General features: G+C 41.0%; 1 protein-coding gene across 7 annotated transcripts in view; it reads left to right on the top strand.

Moving 5' to 3' along the window:
* Positions 1-26,053, top strand: part of LOC121891792 (nck-associated protein 5-like) — a 136,125-nt gene that overhangs the window by 85,958 nt on the left and 24,114 nt on the right. For all 7 annotated transcript variants that reach the window (XM_042404358.1, XM_042404363.1, XM_042404361.1 and 4 more), the window contains 6 exons: positions 9,400-9,490; positions 13,323-13,508; positions 17,150-17,218; positions 19,135-19,173; positions 19,341-19,460; positions 25,042-25,146. In XM_042404358.1, coding sequence (XP_042260292.1) covers positions 9,400-9,490; positions 13,323-13,508; positions 17,150-17,218; positions 19,135-19,173; positions 19,341-19,460; positions 25,042-25,146 — 610 coding nt within the window. The remainder of the gene's footprint in view (positions 1-9,399; positions 9,491-13,322; positions 13,509-17,149; positions 17,219-19,134; positions 19,174-19,340; positions 19,461-25,041; positions 25,147-26,053) is intronic.

Raw genomic sequence — 26,053 nt, 5'->3', positions numbered from 1 at the left:
TCTTGATGTTTGTGCTTTCTCTTCCTTTGGCTTTTTCTACAGTATCTTGTTTTTTGTCACTTTTCTTGTCACTGTTCTCTGCAAGGCATTCAAGGTAACCCAGTTTGCTGAAGATACCTCAGAAATAAATTCATCTTGACCTTATTTTGCTCAGCCGCTGGATCAAAGTCATTGTCACCCAGAACACATGTGCACTCATCGGCAAAACCAGGGCGTTTACAACCGACCCGGTCCACTTGACTTTGAATCATTGCCGTCTTGAAGGGCCCTCTTCATGGCAGGATATGGGAGACTTACTGCTAGACTAACAACAACAACAGACGATGACTGGTGCCTGCAGATTTATGGCTCAGCGGCGTATTCCTTCTTCACATTACTCAGTGTGTGAGAACGCGTGTATGTTGGAGAACGATGATGTAAACAGGCAGGAATGGCAGCGTTTTTCAAGTCTGGACGTGTTGTTTGGACAGTCACGCTCAGGTTGAGATGCCTCCACGGTCCGCAGAGTAAAGTTTCAGAACCGTGTGTGTGTGTACTGTATGCATTCATGTGCTACTCTCATTACCTCAGCACTACTCTTGACTGCACAGCTGGACCAACGAAGGCTAATACACTCTGAGGGGGGACCTGAGTGATTGCACTCTGTTTGCAGATCAATGCCCTCTCTTCTAATCATCCAAGCATCCAGCCATGCCTGGCCCAAGTGTTTTAATTTGGCGCATTCGAAAAGGCCCCCCTGCAAACCTTGGCGGCTACAGGATTTAGCCAGATGAATCAGGCCCCTGTTCAAAACGACACATCTGGGGTCATTAACAGGATGGTGAGGGCGGGAGGGGGGGTCTTTTGAAGTCACTTCCTTACTCCTGCCCAATGAGGATGAGGGCTCTTAAATAGATAATAGGTGTCTGGACTATTTTGGGAGCACCTCATATTTAAAGGATTTATTGGTCCATTTCTGCCCCACTCTTTAATTTCCAAATTTGAACTTGGAATTATGTCTGATTGAACTTAATTTGGGTTATTCTACTCTATCACTTGCACTAAATTACCAGGCCATAAGGGACCTTTGGTACCAATCTCCCATTTTTAAAAAAAAAGAGAACACAGTCAGTTCATTCACTAAGCACTATGCTGGGTTTGTGTGTCAAAGTTTGACCTTTCACTTGCTTGTAACTGTGTCAGACAATCACAAACACATGTAACTTCCGCCTTGGATTAAACATGCTGGTTATGATGTTTATAGGCATGCTGAAAGAGGTCAGATTACAAGCTTGTGCGGAAGTAGGGCATCCATCCTCACATCATGATAGCTCGACTGTTCTCTCGCGCTTGTGAAGCTGGTGCTCACAGATTGCTGCCTGAAGCCAAATGTCATGTAATTCAAACTGACCTCATGGTTGCAGTATAGATTTGGTTGTCTGGCAGCTGCTCTGGTTGACACATAAACACAGTGACTGCCTTTAAACTCTATGTATCATGCGTTATAAGCTTTTTTTTCTATAAACTACGTGGACATTTTTTACAAAAAATCCACTTGAGAGCTTTTTAAAATGTTATTTCACCCACCTGTCTCTGAGATTTCCATTGCCACCACAATACAATGGAAGTGAATGGAATTTTGTTTGTGCAACTCACAGCATTGAACAAACATTTTTGAATAATTCATCTTGCAGTGAACAGTTTTAATGGGAAGAACTTTCTACCAAATAAGTAGTCCCTATTGAAACTGTTGACAGTGTGTTTTCCAGAGTAACTGGGAAACTGTTTCTGGAGAGAAAATTTGCCGTTGATTGTTTTGAAATAACATATTTCTATGCTTTGACCACCACAAACTAAATTCCTCTGACCTCTATCGTATCAGGGTGGTTGCAGATCTCAGAGACAGATATCTCAAAACCCTGGGCGCAAAAAAACAAAACTATTTGCATAGTTAGATACCGCTAGATACCAATATTTTTGTAAGTGATTGAAGAAAGTCAGAAAGAAAAACAAACAACATTGCAAAGATTAGTAACAGATGAATCAGTAATATAATAGACATGGTGAATGAGTGTAATAAATTAATTTTGAAAAGTATACATATTGACACTTTATCTATGTCACCCATCCCTACTCTCCATCTGGGCCCACCTCCTCTACTCTATCTTCCATCCCCAGTTCCCAAATGGCAGCTCTCAGTGTAAGTAATGGACTCCATGCTGTCATCATGGCTAAGGTTTCCCACTGGGACGTCTTCCTCAGTCTGTATCTCTGTCTCTGTCTCACATGTGGAACACACATGCCTGTGACCCATTGGGGAGATGCAAGCAGGGGTTCCAGCTACATCGTTCCAGAGGACCAATGGCTTCCTTATTGCTAACTGCTTCCTTTGGCCAGAGGTTAACATGTGGGACGGCCATCATGAATTTGCACTCTAAATCCTTCCAAATGTAGAAGGACTGCTGGAGGGATGAAAGAGGAAGAACCTAAATCTGGTTCTCTCCATGTGTCCCTTTTAATTTACACTCTTTACAGACTAGTCCTCAATTGCACTCAGTCAGCTCTGCGCTTCTGGAAAATAGTCTTGTGCAGCTGATTGTACAATTTTAAAACTTTATCAGAGGGCATTTTTTGTTTCAAAGCATTTCTGATCTTTGCAATCATAAATTTAAAACATCATCAATCAAGTGTAATTTGATAAAACCTAAACCTAAAAGAAAGAAAGTTTTCACAGCCGTTGGCATAAAAATGGGAGTGAAATATGACTGTCAGGATATACTAAACGCTTTGGCCTCTTGATCTCTTTTTCTCTGGCATGTGTGTCTTGTTGATAAGGTTAAAGGTCGCTGACGAGAGTCAGTGGTCATGAGGCCAAGGACCTTTGTAATGCTACCCTGCCGTAACATGCATGACTGATGTGCATGACTTTTACAGCTCTGAACTGTCCTTAAGTCTCTAAACCGGACCAAACCTTTCACCAGAAAGCATCTAGTTCGGTTTCAGGGAGTTTGCTCTCCTTCATTTAGGTCACGTCCAAGAAAGGGTCTCCTTGCATGTTTTCTTCAAAACAGCTCTAAGAGGATAATGGTGGCTTAGCACTGGGTTAAGCTAGGCAATCATCCGGTGGGCGTACATAAGTGATTTGCTGGAAAAGAGTGTGAAAAGAAGAATGGAATATTCTTGTGCCAAAACGGACAGTTTTGCTGGGGCTCGGTGAGGTCACGTAAGGCGATTGTAGCTGTGATGCAGAAGTCACGCGAGGGCCCCCGATGGCCTCGATTCAGCAGCACAACCAGGTGATTGTTCTCCCTATCATTTCACCAGCTTTAGGATTTTCCAATTGTTCACCGGTCAAATCTGATTAGAGGGTCTTGGTCAACCTGAGCCTCTGACAGCGCTGATGAAGTGAGAGTGCGATCAGAGTCAGACAGAGAAAAGCTGCAGCATCTCTACTCATCTCTGGTACTTTACTTCATCTGGCTGATGTTCATGTCTGGTCATCCAGTTGACTCTGATTTCACATCATGAAGCTGAAAAACTTAACTGTGGGTTTTATGATGTTATTTTTATCTTAAGCATCAATATTTGTTTCAAATCCTCTGTGATAATCTGATCTGAAAAAAAAAAACAGCAAAGCGAAACTTGATAGAGAGAGTGCTTTTATTTTTAATTCAGACCATGGTAACAGTGTAGTTGATACGCTACTGCCAAGGAATGCTGGCAGCCCAAATATCTAACCATGGCAGGGGGGGGATCAGCAGCTCCTGCTTGGTCTGAGTTGTGAAACATGCAAAGATGCAGGCGGTCATTGGCAGGAGAGCGATTACTAAAATAAACAAACGAGCATCTAAAAACTGTTTCAATGAAACATTTGGAGGCATTTGGAGAGACGATGGTTTAAAACAACCATTTAGAAATCTGAGATGGCGTGCAGAGTGAGTGTATGTCTGGCATGGAACCTTTGTGTTAGCTTTTCTTGCGCAGAAAGTGTTGATTTTAGTGAAGCCAAAGCCTCTTAATCACCAATAAGGCCTTCATGCACACACTCACTCACAAGCAACAAACACTGGCTGACAAGACAGGGGGGGATCCCTGTCCTTAGTTGTGCTTCATCCCTACAAGCCTATCCCGGATTCCCATCTGATCCGAGACTACCAGCCTGCTTGCCTCCCAGCAGGGGCCCTTCTCCTTTGGAGAGAGCTTAACGTGGGACATATGGGAAAGTCTTTGCCTGCCAGATCACTGTCTTTAGACAGGGCCAGTGTCGGATAATGACACACTGGAGACACGGCAAGTAGAATATGGGAACAGAAGATCTGTTGTCAGGCTGATTCGGCAAAGCGGCCACGGGACTGACCATGCTGTCTGTCGATTGAGCGAAAAGCACTCAGGCTTATATGATGACTGCATGGCCTATTTCTGCCCAGAGACCCACATTTCAGCAATAGTGTCTAGGTCGCTTTATAGCGCTGCGAGAGCAGAGTGCTCGGTGTGCATTCGGATGTCTTTACATATGGAGCTCAGGGATGTCTATACAGTGTTTCTGGCATATTTCCGAAAAAATGGCGGCGTTAAAGGTGAAGAAAAACTCAAGATGGGGTAAGTTTGAGCTACTATTGTCAGCTTTTGTGAGAGGTTTGAAGTACTTTGATCATTTTCAGGTCTGTGAAGGAATTTGTCATTGAAGGCTAGAGCTGTGCAAAGCCGCTGCAGTTTCAATGAATAGCAATAGTTTGTTTGAAGTCTTGATGTCATTGACTTTTGACAGTTAAACAGTAAAGAAGAAGAAAGAGGAAGTTTTTCATTTGTTAACCGCAGGTTTGTTAACCAGTCAGCCTAAGACGACGCAGCATTTCACCTCTAATTGCCCCGGTGTGTTCTGATGATGCGTCACTTTGTTCACCTCCGCAGCTCGTCGTCACATCAAAGCTCTAGACAGCCTGCGATGATGTGTGTATTCTGTGTGTGTGTGTGTGTGTGTTTTGGCAAGAAGGAGAGGGGTGTGTTAGCCTGAAGAGCATCAGACCTCCGGCTGGAAATTGATTGGACCCTTAATCGTATTTCCTTGACTGCTGACGAACACAGCGGTTGAAATTCAGCTCGAGCGGCGCAAGGGTCAGGAAAGTCAAAATTTGCTTTTGCCTCTGCATACGCCCCCTTCGAAACACACCCACCCACACACAAACACACCCACCCACACACACACACACATTCGTCCTTCTTTGCCTCCCTTCTTCCTTGAATGATGTTTCCAGTGGGTCGTTGGCAAGCACTTTGAGATTAATCACACTATCGCACTGAGCAAGAGTATGTTTTTTATTTAAAGTAATGCTCTGTCATTGCAGAATTATATTCCATCCATCATGTGCATTTAGCAGACTCCCTCTCACATGTAAATAGGTTTTAGGGTGGCTGAATTTACGGTAATGACAAATTACACTATTTATTTTATGGGATGTTTTGCTGGACACTTGTCCCTTCCTGGTATTAGCAGAAATTGCTGCTTCAAAAAGACATATTTGCTCATTTAAATTTGCGCTTTTGGGATTAAATTACTTAGCTGATTTATTAGAGCTTTGATTGAAAAGAAATGCTGTTTAATAGCATTATAAGTGACTTTTTTCAATCAGTTGCATAGCAGGTGTTGAAATGGGATGATAACTAGCAGTTCAGGCAGAATCCTGTATTCAAGACAGAAGAGGACTCTTATTCATGTTTGCACTCCAAGGGCTAGAAACATTTGAGGGTGTTGAAGTAGTTGATGTACCTCAGCCTGTACTTGAGATGTTTTATAGAAGAGCTTGAAGATGTTTTGAAAATGGTAATTACAGATTTAGTTTTTCATGTATTGTCCAAACTCCTTCCTTTCATTGCAAACGGATCCAGTCTTTCTATCCACCTTGAGTCATCCCAGTCCCTCAGCACCACCAAACTACAAAGTCTTTCAGTGCTCTGTACTTGCCATCAAAAGGACCAAAGTCTGTCCAGCGACATGCCACACGTCTGTGTCTTCTGTGACAACAAACTTTGAAATGGAAGCGGTATGGAAAGCGAGGCGCAGCTCCAGAGCAGCCAGGACCTGTTTAGAAACACAAAGGGTCTCTTTCAGGTGTGCAGGAATGCCACAGACCCCTCAAAACAACCACAGTCCCTCAGCTGAAGCACCATATCCAGACCCTTACCCCCCTCCTCCACCCACCCCCTCCTTCCTCCAGCCACAACACAGAGAAGCAGCGGCATCAAAGTGTTTCTTACTGCTGCTTAGTAATGTGAAGGTCATTGAGGTCTTGCCAGTCACAGCGAGCGTGTTGGGACGTTTGTCTGGAAGTTATGCAGGTATGGCTGTGTACGGCCACGCCAGCTACAAAAACAAATACCATTCATTTCATTTTACATTCATCACTTCCCTGGCTCGTGGCACGTGTTTATATGCATGCCGCGACTGAATAATTTCGACTCCATCTGTTGGCTTGCCTAATGATATTTATGCTATTTCTCATTTCAGGTTTAATTTACATATTTATCCTGCATCTACACTATGTGGGATTAGTTCTATTTGCAGTTTGTACCTGAATAGTAGAGTTGACAAAAATCAACAAATAGCAGGACAATATTTGACTTTTCTGTGTGTCTTCTACAAGGCCAATACGACCTGTAGTGGCCTCAGTTTGTCCATTAAATTTGAGTCACATCTGTTTTTTTTCTTCCTTTTTTTAAGAGAAGATAAATAAGTCATTGACTAAGTCAATAACTCATAAAAATGTCAGATAAGAGAGTCTGACTGCCAGTCTGGATCAAAATATATTACATCCTCTGAGAAATAAAACAATTATTTAATCTGTTTCCCAAACTGTGACTATTTCTTGATAAAAAAAAGATTCTAGCTGGAACTTGCAGATCTCCTACTCGCTTGATTTCTATTAAAAAGTTGTATACATTATCTATATTCACCTTATTTTCAATTACTACACACACACATGCACAAAAGACATGTTTATGTTTTATTTGTGTCATACAAAATGCACGAGGTGATGTCACTTTTAGTTACTATATGTGCAACAGTGAGAATATTTTTTTTTTCCAGGACAGAAAAGTCTTGTGCAACAACTTTCTGGGCGTTTGTACGATCGTGAGCCATTTATCTTTCAGAACTATGACTCAAATGAGATGACGCAAACTATATCTGTAGACGATCACCCGCCTGAGTCCAAGAGTTATGCCTATTCGCCATGCTGATCATGCCTGTTGTTCAGTCCTTGACCCGGCGTCAGCGTTCCACTCCAAAGCTGTCTTTGTCACGTCCTCTTTGCTCTATAGGTTACCGCTGATTAAGGCCAGCATTTAAAACAGGGACTGGAGCAATCTGCCACCAGCTCTGCCCTGCCTGCCCGTTCGACTGTTCACTCAGCAGCTAGAGGCCTGATTACAGTCGGCTTTACGGCACAGCCTGGACAGATGGCGCGGCTAGCACCGTCCCCCTCTGCCCCCGCCTGCCTGTACTTATTCCCACCACAACAGCCTAGGCTGACCAGTGGGGAACCACCAAGAAATTACGACAAAGCATGTGCGAAAAATATGAATACTGCAGTTTGATTGGAATATAATGTATGCAAAATACTTACATTCAGACACTGAGAAAATGTAAAACCAGTATAATCACAGTGGTTTGTCTCAGATGCAACAAAAGAAGAATTGGCTTGACAAGTAGCACAAAGCCTTCTGACACACTGACAAGCACATGACTCATAGGGTTGGGGACTTGAGAGACAAGGAGGTGATAGTCCCTGCCAACGCACATGATATGCAGCAGACTGGGTGTGAATAAGTGGGTCAGTGTAAATAACCCGATCACATTTGTTCATTTCAGCTCTGTCACATGAGCTCATCCTTTGTTTTGTTTTAACCTCACTGCAAATCAAACCAGTAAAAGAAGAGTGTCATGAAATTCAGATGATTCCCACCTGACGATGTCAAAAGCCCCTTTCTTTTGTCAGGATGCTCTTTTTTTTTAACAAAAGCTGTCTGTCAATCCCCATCCACCCAGTGCCCTTATCTTATCATATATGACTTACATGATCCCAGCTGGGTCCAGGATCATCTTCCGTTGCTTATCTGGTGCAGTGGTAGTCTTATTTTTTTTTTTTTTTACAGAATCAGAAAGTGACTCCATGTAGGGTCAAAGTACACCCTACAGCTCGAGGGATAAAGATATGGCTCTCATTCAGATGGAAATAGAGAGAAGCACTTTCGCATGCGCTCTTTGGCACCTGTTTTGCATGCTGCTTGCGGTGTTAGCAGCACAAACTAGAAGTGCAGATTGTTTTGAGCAGACCAGGCCTTGAAGGTCAAGGTCACTCGCTTAGTGTTTGCTGCTGTGATTGCACTTAATTCAAGCCATCACCAGACACACATGCAGCTGCATACAGACACACGCCTACAGAATCACACACAATAAGTCATTAAGTACTATGTTTTGCACAATTTTTGTACTCACTCTAGTCATTTGGACAGTGTTCCCTGCATAGTGAACCGAGCAGAAGTTGGGATTCAGTCCAAAAAAATACCACTCATCCGTCTTGTGTCTCTGGCACTGATTCAGTCTCATTTGCTTTTTTCATTTTCACTGTGGACCCATTTGTATGTGTGTGTATGGAAAATGTGAAAAACAAATGAAGGATGCTATGATCCATTTCTGAACACCAGCATCTCATAAAATTGCAAAACGGTTTGACCATAGATCTCATTTTTGGGTGTTTATCGTGGTACCTTTGAGTCTACTCGTAATTTTGAAGGCGCTGATGACTCTGGCATCACATCATTTCAGACATTTTAACCCAATATAACCCAGAGGTCCTCAAGCAAGTTCATTTTGGCTGCTCTACAGTCGAGATTAAAAACAAGGCATGTTTTGGTCCTTGGCATCGGGGTTGCTACGCCTTGGAGCAACATGCCTGGGGAGATCTGGCTGGCTTTAACTGCTGCTGGCTATAAAGGAACAATATCCCGGTTATTCAGGATAATCCACAACTCTTGCTGGAGTAATTTGAGTGAGACTTGAGAGAGTCAATTTTAATGCACCAAAAATCCAGAATAAAATATGTATTTACTATCAACAATTATAACTTCTGCTCTCCTTAACTTCCCTCTTTATCTTTAAAAAGTTACAGAACTCCCCCTGAAAATGTAGTTTGTGTTGACCTCTAGTGGTTTAACTTCTCACTCTGCTGAAGTGATGTAACAGTGTACTCCAGGACCCTGTGGCATCACTGTCAAGTGTGTTAAGAGGTGAAACAGATGTGAAACTTTCAGACAGAAACACTGCTTTTGGTGTTATGTTACTGTTAATTTAACAAACAGGTAACTATGTGATTAATCATACTGTATGGCACATATTGATGATCTTATGTCTTGTGTGTGCAGGATGGAAGAGACGGTGCGGTCGCTGCTGCAGAATCAGGGAGTCCTGGAGCAGACTGCGGTGGACACAGTGGACATCATGAAGGCCTACAAGGTAAACAAGCATCCCTTGAACTCTTCCTGTCATCACTTTTTTTACCAATTTACCAATTTTCTACCAATATTCCATTAATCATTTTGTGGGAATAGGTATCTTAGTTGGTATCTCACTCCTATTTTCCAGCTCAGGGATCCACAGTGTTAAATAAAGCTAGTCTTAGCCAAGGTGAGAGTGCCCATCGCTCATTGCCGACCCTGTTACATAAGAAAAATAGCTGCTGGGATTGAGAAGAGAAGTCGAAGGAATAAGTAATACAGTGTATTTCTGAAGCGCGGGGAGGGGGGTCACCTCTTGGGTCGCACTTTCACAATATGAATCTCACCATGTTTACACGACATCGCAGCGCTTGAAATGCTGTTGCCTCAGTGTGTCTATCATCAGCGCAGTGTCGTTCACCTCCACCTCCTGAGAGCTTTAACTTGCAGAACAAAAGTTAGTCTGGTATTTATTCACCATCTTTGCTGCTTAATTGTTGTGTACTGATCCGTCTTCTACCACACTAGAGGTATATGATAACAACAATGTCTGTAAAGCAGCAACCGCATTATTGCCATAAAGTTCCAACAACTGAAAAGAGTGCAAAATACCTCCAGGGAATAGAAGAAAATGGCATCACTGGTTCAGCTGGTATACAATTAAAAATAGGGTCTTTATGAAATGCGTTTATTATTGTGATTAAAAGACAGAAACAGAGGTAGAAAAAAATCTTTTTAATGATGAGCGCATATAAAATGACTACCAAAAAACTAAACGTCGGTTGTTTTACTGCTTATGCATTCCAGTGCGTACATGAAGTAGAATTGAAACATGGGATTAGCGGCCGTGATAACGTGACTGATATCCTGTTAGTTGCCCTGAGGTGCAAAGGCGTTATCATAAAAATGTGAGGAGACAGCCCGGGTCTTCTGAAATATATGTGAAATGAATACAGTGACTTAATATGCAAATAATGGCTCTGTGCACACAAAATAATCCTCGCCTGGGTTCCCCAAGACACAAACGAATTATATGGAGGAGTTATGACAGGACTGATAAAAAAGTGTGAAGTGTGGGATTTAATGAGACTTTGAACTGATGACGTGTTTCAGATTGACCCCAAACATACTGTAAACAACGTCACTGTGTAAGATAACGAACTGTGTATTTCTTTGTGGATAGAACATACAGTATAACATATAGAGAAAATAGTCCTCAAATTGCCTTTTTTTGTCAGACAATCCTAAATCTACAGAGAAAAGCAGCACTCTTTAATATTTCAGGAGTTGGAAACACAGTTTACATGATTAAAAGCGACGTATCATGCACGTTTTGTGGTCTATATTAACATTCTTGGGCTCTACGGGAATATCTTTGCATTATTTACAGTTCAGAAACCTCCCTATTTATCTTATACTGGCTGCTCAGTTCAGCCTCTGTCTCAAACAGGACGTTTTAGCCCCCCTCCGGATTAGCCCACTCATGTCTCACAGGGAACCATGTTTAAAAACTTGAAGACTGATTAAGTGATTATCTTGTTCTGTCTATCGACTAATTATTTCAGCACTAACTTTTCCCAAATATGTTTTAATTCCTAAACTTTATCCTGATATTGCTGAAGCCTCAACTTTATCTCAAAGGTCCCTAAAGTGCTTACAAATAGCTCATCTATTGCTCTAATATAAACTATAAGCTGATTTTCATACGGTTGTCACACAATCCTTTATACAAAACATAATAGCTACATTTTTGTTCACAAAATCGTGCGAGAGACTGATTTGAAAGAGGATAATGAGGATTAAATCTCTACTTCCTCGCTGATGTATAGTATGTGCTTTGCTCCGGTGAGCAGCAGTGGATGGTTATTGTCAAAGAGAATAAACTTGGAGGGTTATTACGCTATTCCCTGTTGCTGTATTACTGAACTCCAGACGTTCCTACGCAGTGATGCGCTCCTGCTGCAGAAGTATTCTGTGTATTCAGCAGACAAACTCAATAACTTGAAAGGGCAGCGTGAGGGACACGGTTCCCTCCCCTCTCCCACTCCAGTCTCTCTCTGTGGAGATTATTACCAGGCCCTTTAACACTGTCTGATGAGCTGTCTCTCAAAAGCAAACCGCAGCCTTCACTGGTTAGCCCCGGCAAACAAACTTAAAAACCGCGACTATAAAGTATCGCCTGGAACACAATTGTCTGATGGAATCAAACAAGATTGAAAACCTAATATGTGTTTAAAGGAGATTGGATCAAGCTGGAAACAAAGCACTCTGAAGGACATTATTTCCAATTCCTATTAGGGGGAGAGAGGCAGCTTGTTCACTGCTGCATTTGGATATAAAAGCAAAGAGTTGCAGCCATCCATCAGTGCTACCAACCTCAACTTTGTCCAGCACATTAACCATAGGTATCCTCAGGTTTGACAATTGTCTGTCAGGTAGGGATGAAAAATGTAACACGTGTGCACAGTGATATATTACACTCTACTAACTAAATACCTCTGTGTCATTTGAAAAAAAACTACTATTCATTCAAAGAAGATGTCAAAGTCAGTCGAACTAGGTGCAATTATACCTATATTGTTAAAAGAAAAAATGATACAGAACAGCTGAATTTAGGATAAATCATATATATTTCTATTGTACTTTTAATTAAAGAGGAAAAATACCCTCCCAATGAAATTTTAGACCCATTTTTTCTGGCTTTTCTCTATCCTTTGCTCCTTTTTTTCTTGTGAAATAGCGGATAGCTTTACCTCTTCAGGCCTCTTGACAGTTATTCAAATGAAACAATCAGAGAGGTTCAGAGGAGAAAGTCACCCTTTTTATTGAAGTGCTCAAAACTCATCAATAAATTCAACCTGTGACTAGCGCTCGCGAGCCGATACCGCTTTATTTTGAAGGGTCGCCAGCCGAAAAAGGTCAGGGTATAAAATTCCAGAGAATTGTCAGAAATGCCCGTCATGATTTGGCAGAGCCCGAGGTGACGACTTGAAATTGCTTATGTTTTTGTTTTTTTTTCAGCCAAAAGTCCAAATGCCATAGTTATTCACTTATAAAAGCTGACAATCTTCACATTCAAGAAGTTGGAACTTGCAGATGTTCGAAAGATACTTTTGTAATGACCAAATATTAGAATTTCTAGCCACATATTCGTTTGGTGGATAGTTGTTCTGTTAGTATATACTGACTTTTAGGCTCCAAACATTCCCTTACAAAGATGAATAATGAGTGTCACAGAGAGCTTATTGTGTTTTCTTTCTGCAGTTCAGTGCTAGCCAGACAGCGCCTAATTAGTAGCTAATTATTACTAGTAGTAAATTATCGCAGATGCAGGGCCAAGAAGCCAAAAAAAAAAAAAACAAGTGAAAAGAGACAGAGGAGTAGATAGCTGGCAGAGAGACTGAGAGAGATTTTCAAAGCCAGCCGAAGAGACAGAAACATACTGAAGTCAAAGAGGGAGAGTCCTCAAGGTCACTGCCACTCTTTGGAAAACAAGTGAAACATGATTAGGGATTAGGGGATGTTTTGGAGCTCTGTTGTTGAAGCTGCCTCCCTTTTGTCCCATCTGCCCATCTGATCCTCTCTCCCCTTTCTTCTCTCCCATCTCACTCCTTTCCTACATCTTTCACTCTCTCCTTGCCTCTGATTTCTGCCTTTCACGCCTCCTTACCCGTTTTTCATCTCCCACGTATTGCCCTCAAACATTTGTCATACCTCTCTTTTGAACGCTTTCTTCCCATCTGCTCTGGTTTTTACTTGCCAACCCCCCCAACCCCCCAACCCCCTCTTCCTTTTCTTCTCCTTCTTTCACTTTCTTTCCCTCTAACCTCCTCTCGTTGTCTGTGCGTCAGGATAAACTCTCAGAGGAAGTGCAGAAACAGCACGACGGCCCCGAAGAGAGCGGCTCCCTGCCGGCGACTCAAACGGAGCCAGACCCCGGGCCGCCTGGGCCGGCGAACGCCGATCCTGATGCCAGCCAAGCAGAAGAGGACAAAGACAAAACCAAGCTCCTTCTGGAGCGCCTCAAGGCCCTGGAGGTAGCACCCTTCTTCTTTTTTCTCTCTACCTTTACTGCTTTGACTTTTCCTTTGTTTCCTTTTCCTCCACCTACCTTTGTTCTGCTTTGTTCTCCTTCACTCCTGCCCCTTCATTCTTCTTCGCTTCCACATTTCCAGCCACCGCTGGCTATCCTTTGTGGCCAGCCTGTCTGCCAGTTGTCAGAGTCCTTGCTCAGTTGTGTCTGAAAGCATGACAGCTCATCAAATTCTCCGGTCTTCATCGTTTGGAGAGCAAAGTCATCCTAAGAGAGTCGCCACGGGGGCCTCGGGCTGTACTTCAGCTTTGGTTTGTTTTCCTCTGCGGTCTGGGATTTGAGCTGCGCTCCACCACAAGCCCCAAGCCACAGCCGAAGCAGGAGCGCAGCATGTTGATTGTTTCCTACTGAAGCCACTGGACACACATCCTCTCAGATCTTCTCAGCAATTAAAGGACTCAAACTTAATTAAATTAGGCCTCCAGTCTTACCTACTCATTCCTAAGTGACTCAACGTGACTTCTTGATGTTACTGTGGTGGACGACAATCTTCATCTTAAATCATGTACAGTTTTTACAAGACAATAAAACAAATGATGCCAGTATTCAAGAAACTGACTGACATCCCCATCTCGAAAGTAAGAAAAATATCAAAAAAAACAAGAAGTTTTAGAAATAAATAATAATAACAATCATAATAATTGAGAATGATCTGTGTCTTTGAGTACACACACATAAAGAGAGGTCATGCTCAAGAGAAAGAGAAAAGTAAAAAGAACGAGTCTCTAGGATGTGTTCTCCCTTTTTGCCAGCATTACACTCAAGCCTACCTGGTAGAAAATAGACCCTAATTACAGCAAAGTGGCAGGTAATTGCCTGTTGCTCCTCAGCTGTAAGTTATCTTCAGAGCCTGGCAGGAAGTATGGTCAGCCTGTCCTGGTGATCCATTTGATTAAGCACATTACCTAAACATTACATTTTAAATGACTTTATCAAAAGTTATCTGCCATTTTATTCCATTCTGCTGCGAGGGTGATGGATGCCCCGCCGGCTAAAGCAGCAAGAACAAAGCAGAGGCAATACATCACTGCCCTGCATTGTGCATAAACTCCACTGACACTAAGTAAGCACTGCCCAGCTCTGATTTCTCCTGCTCTACTGATACTGTTCATTAACTTGGCAGACAAGCACCACAGTCTGTAGCTGGGGCTTAAATGAATCCAGCCAGATTTTGGGAGAAACGGCCCTATGGTTACCTTACTTGTTGAGTAATGAGAACATAAAAAGAGGGGACTTGTTTTACCCAAAAAGTGAAAAAAACATACATATTGGCAAGAAACTTGTATGGTACATCAAGTGCACTGCAGGTGTTTACTGCAATATTATTTTAAAGTTGCATCACTCAGTATTTTTACATTTAATGATGAAATTGTTATGTGTAATGGGAAATATGTCGCTCATACTGACAAACCCAACTCTGCAGATCCTCTCAGTTATGTGAAGCTTTTTAGCCTTCTTAGCTCATTATTTTGGTTTTCCGACTCACGAGCTCCCATAATCATGTTTCCAGCCATAGCAGACTGGTGTTTTTTTTAGTGAAAAATAAAAATAAATCCACAGTATATTACCTCTCCAGCACCCAACAGAAGACAAACAAAGTTAGCAACTAGCTGGTGAACAAAGTGGAACATCTAGTAGCTAAAGAGCTGAATATTTTTCTCAGGAAATGGAGGTGGAGACCAAATCGGAGCGGAAAGTAGAGTGAATATTGGACTTACATTAATCAAGTGGCCAGGCACATGACTCCAAATGAATGCTAATGCTAGTATTAAATGAGTGATTGTTTGCCAACACACATCATCAGTTTAAAGATAATATATCAGATGTTGTGTTTGCTGTATATAAAGGCAAAACTCACTTACTGTAACATTCATAGGCTTTAAAGTTATTGTATTTTACAGTAACCATTTTTTGTTCCTCAGTGATCTTAAAATATTAGGGTATTACAGTATGATAGTACTGCAATGGTATTATAAACAGTAGTATGCCAGTTCAGAGCAGATGCCTTAATTATATATAAGTACTAAATAGTATGACAGCAGGACTATCTGGTTTGAGTAGGTGGGCTTAGAATCAATATCTTGAGTCTCACAGAGCATCATATACAAACTTATTGATTTATAACACAGTTGAGATTCCGGTCTCAATATCAACAATGTTTGTCTTTCTTCTTTTTTGTTTGTTTGTGCCAATTACCCATCATCCTCCTCTCCTTAACCATTTTTCCCGGTGTTGTGGAGAAATCGGCTCCCTTCCCTTCCTCATCAATTCGCTGCCATTCATTCTTGTACAGCATGACTAACAACTCGCACAAGCTGGAAAAATGCCGCAGCGACATAATCCATCACAGTAAACACGGTTATGTCAGAGTCTTACTTTGTATCGTCGCTTTGAAATTAAACAGCATTTCTCTGGTTGTTGCCTGTTCACGTATCAGTGCGTGCATTACATTTTTCCCATGCTTGCTTGCCAATCACTTGACAGCTGCAGGAAGACATGGAAGCCTGCGCCTGCAAACAACCACAAACTAACATGTCACATATCTTTCTGTATGATGCCTGTTTGCTAAGAAAGCGCTTTATTTCAAGGTTTTTCCATCGTATCTACAAAACAATGTTACAGCACGTATTGAAATAAAGTTCAAATGACATTCGGATTCTCATTTCAACGCTTAAAGGCTTGTGTGCCACTGAACAAAAGCAGCAAAACATTTATATCAGGGATGAGGTAACAAAACACTCTCAAGTGGCATCCTGTAACAATGAACTGGGGAGTTATATAACACCTCGTACAGCTGCTTCAGTTAGAAAAAGGGGCTCTTGTGTAAGTGTAGCACAGATTAAGTTGTGTAAAATATGTGTTTTTTTTAAAAAAAAAAATGCAATTCCTGATAGGAATATGCGAGAAAGTTTTAATTATATGTTACAATGATGAATAAGATGTCAAGGGTTTTTAAAGGTGTCTTCTAAAAATAGAAATTCCATTCACAAACCAACACATAAGACACACAAGCTTTCTTTAGGTCATCCATTACATTTGTGCCAGTAACCATGTTCTAGGCCTCAAGGCTTTAATTAGATAGTGTTTCTTCCTCGATGGTGCAGTTGGGATGTTTTGGGTTGTAATTATGTTTCCCATGTTTTCATCAAGGGATTGGTAGTTTCTACTAAAGGGCAGAGGGTGAGAGAAGCAAGGCTGCCTGACAGCTTCTAATATGCTGCCTGCCTCTGACAAATTGGAAACTCCCAGAGATCAATAGGGCACCGCCTCATCGCTTGGCAAGTGAAGAAGATATTCTTATTAGGTCCAAACTCCAAATGGCTAGCTGCCGCCCCAAAGTTCAGCATCATAACTTCCATCCCCTTGACCTTTTTCTCTGTGGGACTTTGTAAATTTTTTATTGGCCATCCCGGTTCAGCTTTGACATATGACCTTTGTGAGGCTAGTCTCCTCTTAGCCGCAGCTCAGCTTGATTGCCACTTCTGTCTCCATCTGTGTTGTTTTGTTGCATCGAATGTAACCAAAGGCACAACAGGGTTTGTGTTGCTTTGACACTGAACGTGTTTGACTGTGTGCTCTTTGCAGGAGAAGAATTCTGCCTTGGCCTTGGAGAACGAGAGCCAGAGGGAGCAGTATGAACGTTGTCTAGATGAGGTGAGTACACACCTTGTTTATCTTGTCTGACTACAAAGCACATTCAAGGGCGCCGTGCGACTCACCAGATGTTTTACTTGCCTTGAAAATTCCACGAGTGTTTGTTGATTTTTTTCTTGTGAACAGACTAAGTAGTATTGTGGGGTTTAAGATTAAGCTTTTAATGAGGTCCTGCGTAGGGCAGACTGTTTCCCACAAGTTTATACAAGTCTAAATTTACTTCAGGCACAGGTGAATTGTTGATATTAACAATTCAAGTGTCTCATAATTTTCAGGCACTAAAATCTCCTTTCCCTCATGGTAATAAAGAGGCTAAAATGTTCCACCTGCACTAAGCAAACCTTTAATATTAGTTCCCTTAAGTATGATTTATGCAAAAACTTTTCTGGTAACCATGATGTTACTCTTATGTACTATTTAGGAACCTTTACTGAAAAAAAGCTGAAATATTGGAGAGCATGTTTTTGCAGATATACAGCAAATGCACCATCATACCAATAATCAATGGTCAAAACTGATTTGTGTTATTATTTGTATTAATTTTGTAATAAACAGACTAAAAAGCTGTTAAATAGCCTTAACCTGAGGTGAACCGGTGTTGCTGAAGTAGTAGTTTACATCCTCTGCCCTCTGGTTATTTGTGAGAGCTTGATAAGTGCTGTTTAGGGGGCCACATGAGGGGAATAAACCATCCCGGCTCTTGGCTGTGCCTGCTTGCTGAATCACTCCGGGTGGGTGGGAGGGGAACACTGCTACGGGGAAATATGTCTAGCAGGGCCAAGTTGGCTAATTTGTCCCTGAACCAACCAGCTCAGCAGACTGAGCAGATCTGCCGGAGGGTTGGAAAGACAGGTGAGAGAAGAAGGGGGGAATGTAAAGGGAAAGAGTGAGGAAGAAGATAGAAACTGAGTGATAAAATAAAAAAAAGAAAGGGAGGGGTGGATTTTTATATAGCTGTATTAGAGTTTGCATCCTCCGCGGATTGTCCTCGTTTCTGTTCTGCTTCCCTGCCCTCGCTAAGATGGCTCAGCTTGGCTTTGTTGTGTTTACTTGTCAACTGTTTTCCTATGAGGCTGACTTTTGTGGACGGAAAGCTTGGTAATGATCCTGTTTTGATGACTGAGGCTGTCTGTGTTCCTCTAATGACTGCACACAGCAACAGTGAAAAATCTAAAGTTTGCTTTGTAACAGAAGGGATGATTATGTCAGACCAGCTGCTTGTCTAAATTTTAGTGTGTGGGCATTTGTAGTTTAATTACTTGTATCAAAGTCATACTGTGTCTCCAATCAGAGTTCAAATTCTTAGTCCAAGACCATTAAACCAGGTTTTGTTTGATCACTCGGGTATTTTACGAGAGGCAGATCTTTAATTTGCGGTTCGAGAAGCAGGGCTCATTTCACCATATTTACTCCCATCTCTCCTCATTCAATAAACAAGAGCGAGTGCACTCGAAAGAGCCGATGTAGCTTCACACAGTATTAATGAGCAATCAATGGGCGGTAATTCAAGCCGCTTCTCCATCGGCGTTGTGGTCTGAAGTGCGGGCGGGTGTGAGCCGCTGTGAGACCGAGACCTAGGCACAACAGCACTTAAGCCAGGCGCACCTCCGCTCCTACAGCAACCCGGAGATGTCAATACCCACCGCTGGGAACTGAGAGTTAATTTTTTTGTACAGTCACGGGTGTAAAAGAGACTCTCACACGCACACACACATCGGAAAGTAGCTCATAATAATTCATCTTATGTGTAAATTGGCTGCTGAGGAAGTCTTGCAAAGTGCGGCGTTAGCAGTGCAAAGGCTGCCTACAGAGGCCTGTAAGGGTCATAAGAGTCAAAAGGCCTTATCACTGTGCCAAGGAAGCTAAGTTAAGATTCAACGATGCATTGTTTTTCTTTATTTCCATGTCTGATTTAGGTTGCCAATCAAGTTGTGCAGGCACTTCTCACCCAGAAGGTTTGTCTCTTATTTGTTTCTTTTCTCAGATTACCTGTATTACATAATCATTGTGATGCATTTTGATGATCATATACTGTAATTTTTCTACCTATTATACATTTTTAAACATGAAGAACGTTATACTTGACAGCATTTCCTGATATGCTTTCTGCTTCTCAATCAAGGATCTGAGAGAGGAATGTCTGAAGCTGCGAACTCGAGTCTTTGACCTCGAGCAGCAGAATCGGGCGCTGGGTATTTTGTTCCAGCAGAGGATCAAACCCGCCTCGGACTTGCTTCTCCAGGTACGCCGCCCACCCAGAGTGCAACCTTTAAAAGCATAAATAAGAAACATTTCACACCAATCATGGCTGGCTGATGAGGAGAAATGATAAATATCCTTCCATTAACCCCGACTCTACACTATGAATGTTTTTAGACTTTTTTTTACTGACACAGAATTGAGTATCAGCAGTTATCTGAATGGAAAATGTGGATAAAAGCTATAAAAATCACTTTAAAAAAACCTACTATAAAGGCTAGTTTGAACTTGGAAGATCCACTAACTTCACCCTCCCCTACAGATGTTGTATGTTTATCCATAGCACGAATCCCTCCTCCTCACAGTGCTTGCTCACACCCTTGCAAAAGAAGAAGCAACTCCTCCAGTAAACATGACCGAGCACTTATTCTCATGCATTTGAAGTTGTTTTTCATTTGGATTTTTATTAAACTGCTCTGGGGTCTCAGTCAGAGACAGAGGCTGCAAAGAGGATGGTAAATACTTAAAAAAAAACTCCTCTCATACATAACTCTTTATCAATCTTTTTCCCTCCTCAGAAGCTGTTGTTTGGTCTGTTTTTCTGTTTTGAAGCAAAGATAAAGGAAGTACAGGCCTTAAAGCGCACACAGTTCCCTTGCTTGTTGTGCATATTGGTTCAAATTGAAGTAGATGGTTCACACATGCAGGACATACATTAAAAGTCTCTATGGGACAATGAAATCGACTATTTAAGAAAAGGGTGTAAAAAGGCAAACATAAACTTTAAATTACCTCAAGAAAAAGTCAGCATCCTCCCTCACAAAAAAAAAACTACCACCACAAAATCAGAATACAAACATGCAATGATTTTATGCCTCCGTTGCAGTTTTGCTGCATTGGAACTATGTAATCTGCTACATAAAGGAAGGACTTGTCTCCTTCACATCCTTCAGAAAAACACAAATTTGAACCAGCAACCATCTAGTCTCTCCTCTGTAACCATCAGACAACCACCACTATATTTATATCTTCACACAGCTGACATTCTGTTTAGTCGATCCCTCATCGGCGGCTGGAAATTGCCTCAGTTCATGTTCGGTCCCTTGGAAAACATCAATTTTCAGAAAAGTGTCTGTGTGTGCATTCCAGCTTGATTTTTAAGGTGTAATTATGAGACAGATGGACCTGCCTACCCATCTATTGTCAACAGTGATATAGCATTGCAGGGCAATAAGGTCAGCGTGGAAAGTAGGATTTCACATAATTGTGCAAATTGCTGCGAGGCTCCTCGCTGTCAATATGAAAATAGCAAGCTGCAAAAAAGAAAAGAGGAAGGGAGAAAGGAGCTGTCAGTCCATCCAGAGGAAAGGGAAGGGAAATAGAGAAGAGAGAAAGGGAGGAGGTGATGATGAAAAGAGAGAAGGCAAGCAAGGGTAGATAAGAAGGAAAGGACAGGAGGTTGAAAATGGAGAGAGATGAGATAGCAGAGAGCGCCAAGAAGACAAGAGGGTAGAAGTGAAAAACTGAGGGCAAAATAAGAAGAGGCAGAAATGGAGTAAATGGAATAAAGAAAAAAGGAAAGGAGGAAAGAGAAATAATATGGCTCGGGGTGTGTTGTAAAGCTTTCTGTCAGTTGGAGCTACTTCCAGCGCCATTATTGGACAGGCTGGAACATCGTCAAGTGAAAGTGCAATATAAAAGGCTTGAAGAGGGATATTGATGACACCACTGTGGGGACCAAGAGGTGCAATCTAGCTGGAGACGTGAATTAAGGCACTCAGAAATATGATAGAGTTGTATGGCATTGGCATTCAGCTAGTCTCTGTGCAATGTGTTTTTTTTCTTTCTTTTCAAATGTGATTCAGCCGAAAAGAAACTAATGCAAGTCTGAGATTAGATATCAGTTGGTAATATATGTGTGTAAGGCAGGTCAAAAGGAAACAAATTATGTAATATATGCGTGTTGCAGATGGATTCTGCACTGGTGAGGGGAGTGTGTGGGTATGCAAAACTACGCTGCAACCTTTAAGCATGTAGGTTTTTCCACTGGAAATATATTTACTTGCCCGCACATTATTTAATAATGACATTTACACCATCAACTGGTGATTCAGTGTAAGAATTAATCATATCATATTGTGATCACGCTGCTGGGGATGTTCAGCGCGTCCCTTATGAGCTCTCCAGTCGTGTAGGAGAGCTGTTAAAAACATCTATATTTATCCGCGTCGCTGGAGACTCAAACTTCATGTATCTGTCATCGCCTTGAATGTGATAAATGGGTGATTAAGTGAAGAATTAGCTCTACGTTTTTGGGAAATAACACTTATTCACTTTCTTGCAGAGAGTTAGATTGATACCACTCTTATATGTTTGTTAAATATAAGGCTACAGATAACAGTTGGTTAGCTTAGCTTATAGACATGAGAGATATATTGATCAAATAAGGGTATTTCCCAAAATGATCCCTTTACTTTCTCTATGTAAATGTAATAAGGGAAATTAGAGTTTAGATGAATTTTGTAGCAACATTTTAGGTATTTGTAAGAATTTGAAACTACAAATAGTTTCCACGTCTTACGTAAACCATTCTAACTGTATTTCTACTCAAAATATGAAACTAACCAAGGAGAGTTTTCATGTCTTCTTTTTCCTCCAGCCTCAAGCTGAGAGGGAGACTTAATCACCTTTACGAGTGTACTGTTTCCAATCTAGCTGTGGACCTTTTGCTTATCAGTAATTAAATGTTCTCTGGCTCCCTGTGGGCATCTTGAGTTTCTCTGATAAAGAACCATAATGCTTTTGATGGTAACCACATCAGTTGTGCACCTTTACTGCCCTCAGCTGAATTGGTTTGGTTCCAAAAATGCCACATATTCATTTCAGAAAAATTTGACATTAACTGGTAAAAAAAACAAAAAAAAACAAAATAGAAACAGTTGCTTTCTCAAAATATGCAGTATTTGCAAACCAAAGGAAAATAAGTGGTGTGTGGTCCCATCCACTTATGCTGCTTATCAAATATGACAGGCAAGTGGCAATTGAGATTCCCATTACTGGGACAAATGCTCGGTGTTTCCTAAGCTACCTCATGGGCCCCAAGGACACAGCATGAACGCCATGACCTCATTACCGCTCATGCAATTTTGCAGTTTGCATAGTCAAACCTCTGCTGCTGCCAATGCTATCAGCTAAAAGTTGAAAAAAAATCACAAATTATGCCACTTTTTCAAGAATAGCGGTAAATTCATTTCAATGACAAGATATATTGTGATATTAGAGATGAGTCTCTGTCTCATTTCCTGGTGTAGGTGTGATAAGTCAGCCATATAGATCAGATCGTGCAGGTGAGCGTTTTGTGTTCGAGTGGGTGTGTGTATGAATTTATGTGTGTGTGTGTGTGTGGGTGTCTTGTCTGTACTGCTGTGTGTTGCAGGACGGCTCAAGCGATGTGTTTTTGACAGCGGGTGCCAATACTGATGTATTTGTTTGGAAGCCGCCCATTACTGCTATTCTGGGCTGATATTCATTATCTTGAAACATGACCACTGTCAAGCCAAAAAAACTAAGAAGAAGTAAAAGTAAAGAGACACTAAAGTTCTCTCTCTTGGCTCCCTGACAAATGAAACTATCTCAGCCATTAGCTAACAGTTGATAAAAGACCAATATTTGCATAATACATTACAGTCTAAAGGATTCCACAATTAACATTTTTGACTTTGATTTTGGCCTTGAACCTCGAGAAAGCTCAAGATGCCTGCAGTCATCTACCGTTCCCTTCCACTATCTACCCCCGCCCGTGACCCTGTGACACTATCGACTGAATGCTTGATGAGGACGCTGAGGAGGTGAAATCCAGCACCCTATGATAAGATCAGAGCCTCCCATAATACCTCAGCCACTCCCATCCCGTGTGGACAGCAGGGAGGCCAGGGATGCGGCATTAGAACAGCACAGATATCAATTTTATTACTGTAAAAACCGGAATAAGAAGCCGTCTGGCATTTTGAATCTAAACTAGTAAAAGTAAGACTTAAATCTTAGAGGTCAAGCTCAATATTATCAATAAATGTAAAGCATTTTTTATTTTAAAACATTTAACAGTCCAATTCTGATCCAGAAAAGACAAAAACTGAGAAATCCTCTCTACAGCTTGACTGTAACTTTTGAACCAAATCAAAGCAGATCATGTTATAAGGAGCTTTGTGCAGGGATACGGAGCTTGATGTTTTATAAATTCTAAAAATAGTAAAGAATACCTATCCTTATCTGTAGGCTGAGAAAAGCATTGAAAGTGGGCATTGATCTGTTTCCATGGCACCATTACCACATAGTCACTGACAGTGAAAAGTAAGTCTCTTTGAAAGCTTATTCACAGGCTCGCACTAACACCAAAAAAAAAAAAAAAAAAAAAGCTTTTCTTTTGGATGTTTTGCTGAAATTTGGAGAGAAAAAAACGTAGGATGGTTGTGTTTTGGCCACAGGCGAAGTGATGCATGTTGTTTGTTCTCAGGAGACAAAAGAACCAGTTAAGTCTGGGTATCATTAGGAGCTCTGTTTTCTTACTTCCCACTAAAATGTTCAGAGGACATCTTTCACAACATGCAAAAAGTCAATAGAAACAGACAGTACAGAGTTTTATAGGACGGCAAAGTTTTATTTTAAAATGTTGTAAATGGTATTGATGGAAAATTTAAGCATTTTCCATTTTCTGAAGGTGACTTTCTCTTTGATAACATGCAATTTTCTCACTAGATATGACTTTTATTACTGCATGAGACATGCATTTCATTTTGACGGTAGAAACTTAGACTGAAATATATGAGAAGGCAGAAATACATGCATGTGTATATAGACATATACTGTACTCCCTGAATGAGCATTAGTTTTACCCTTGGCAGGAAATGCAGCGCAAGATCAAGTGTTTTGTTCCAGCATATTTCCAGTTTAAGTTAATTTGAGCACAGGGAACCCAGTGTAATTAAGTTCTGAGATTAATACGTGGAAATGTATTTGGTTTTTGTATCCTTCCCTCTTAAGCACACGAGCTAAATAACAGAAGAGACTGCAGACTAGCATATGAATTGAGGAAAAAAAAATCAAAGGAATCCCTTACTCCCTGATGCAATTATTTCCTATTCACATTAGTTTTTTTCCAGCCGATGACATTAATGACTTTGAGCGAGGAGTATGAATCAGAGCTCTGCATGGCGCCAGTGGAGAGAATCTGATGGGCACTTGTAAGGCCGGCAAAATATTCCTCAGCCTCAGCATACTGTGTTCTTTGAGATGCTGTAAAATAAATAATTACTTTTATTTCATTCAATTTTTCATGTATTTTCTGAAATGTATAATTTAAGAGATTTACTGTATTTGATCGCTAAAAGTGTTAAAAATGGTTTCAGGCATTAAATTTGTTTCGAATTTGAATGAAAAGTACAGTTAGAGGAATTTTAGATTATGCTATGTACTGTACAAGTATTGTTAAACTAGGAAGCAAAAAAAAATCCCCTACCATTCTGTTGTTGTGTCAATGTCAGATCATACAGCAGGGCAACATTTTAATTTCCTGAAATCCCCGAAACCAAAACTCACCGTGGCGTGTCCTTCCTTTTGCCTTTCAGAAACTCCACTCTCGAATCATGGATCTGTCTGCGGCAGATTTGCTTCTGGAGCCGGAGAGAAGCAAGGCCTTCTTGCTTTCCAGGAATACAGACTCTCCCTCTAATGTAAGCTTGATGGGAAACATACAGTAGGCTTTTTTTTTTTTAAATTCAGCTGCATGAATCGTACAGGTACCATAACTGGACCCCTACCCCTGCTCAAGAAATCATTACAAGATATTAAAATACAGACCTAACAATCTAAAGTCGTGACCCTTCATCTCAGCTCTCAGCAGGAAGAACTAGCAGTATCACTTGGCACTAAAAGGAATAAATCCTTGTCATATTACCAGAAAACCATCGATTGAGACTCTTCGTCAGTAAAAATGACTCCACAGGACAGTGTGGTACATTAGTCATCTTATGTATTATGCATTAAGGACTGAAAATGAGTTTTACCCTTTTACCCCTTTGAGAATGCCACCTGATAAACTCTAATGTGTGCTATGAAAGCGGAGGAAGAGGGAGTAAATGAAATAGTAATGGCCAAGATGTGAATTATAAAACATCTTATCTAAATGTGCTAAAGTACCACATCTCCTAAAATGGGTTGTGTTAAATGATACACATGTGACACTTATATGAGATTAGACTTATCTTAATTCTTATCTTGCCTGCTATAACTTTTTTTTAAATAATTTACTTATATATTCACATTTTCTGCAGTGAGATGCTAATTGGAGAAACATCTGCTGTTTTGTGGTGACTGCACATGAAAATGTGATTGATATTTTTTGAGTTTGCAAAGTGCAGTGCCTTAGAATATTTGACTGTTCTGTCAAGTCTTTGTTAAATACCTTTCATCACAAAATTAACAGCAAGATAGTAATTAGATATGCAAAACTAGCCAACAACTTGTACATCAAAATACTTCTTGATGCATAGTCACAGGAAAAACCTTTTGATGTTAAAGAAAAAGCTGTACATATTTAGGTAATACTTAAGAATAAAAGAAGAATACTTAAGAATCACT

Source organism: Thunnus maccoyii, chromosome 24 (genome assembly GCF_910596095.1).
Source record: "Thunnus maccoyii chromosome 24, fThuMac1.1, whole genome shotgun sequence".
Lineage (NCBI taxonomy): Eukaryota > Metazoa > Chordata > Actinopteri > Scombriformes > Scombridae > Thunnus > Thunnus maccoyii.
The sequence above is the reverse complement of the archived record's forward strand: the minus strand, read 5'-3'. Positions and strand labels throughout refer to the sequence as shown.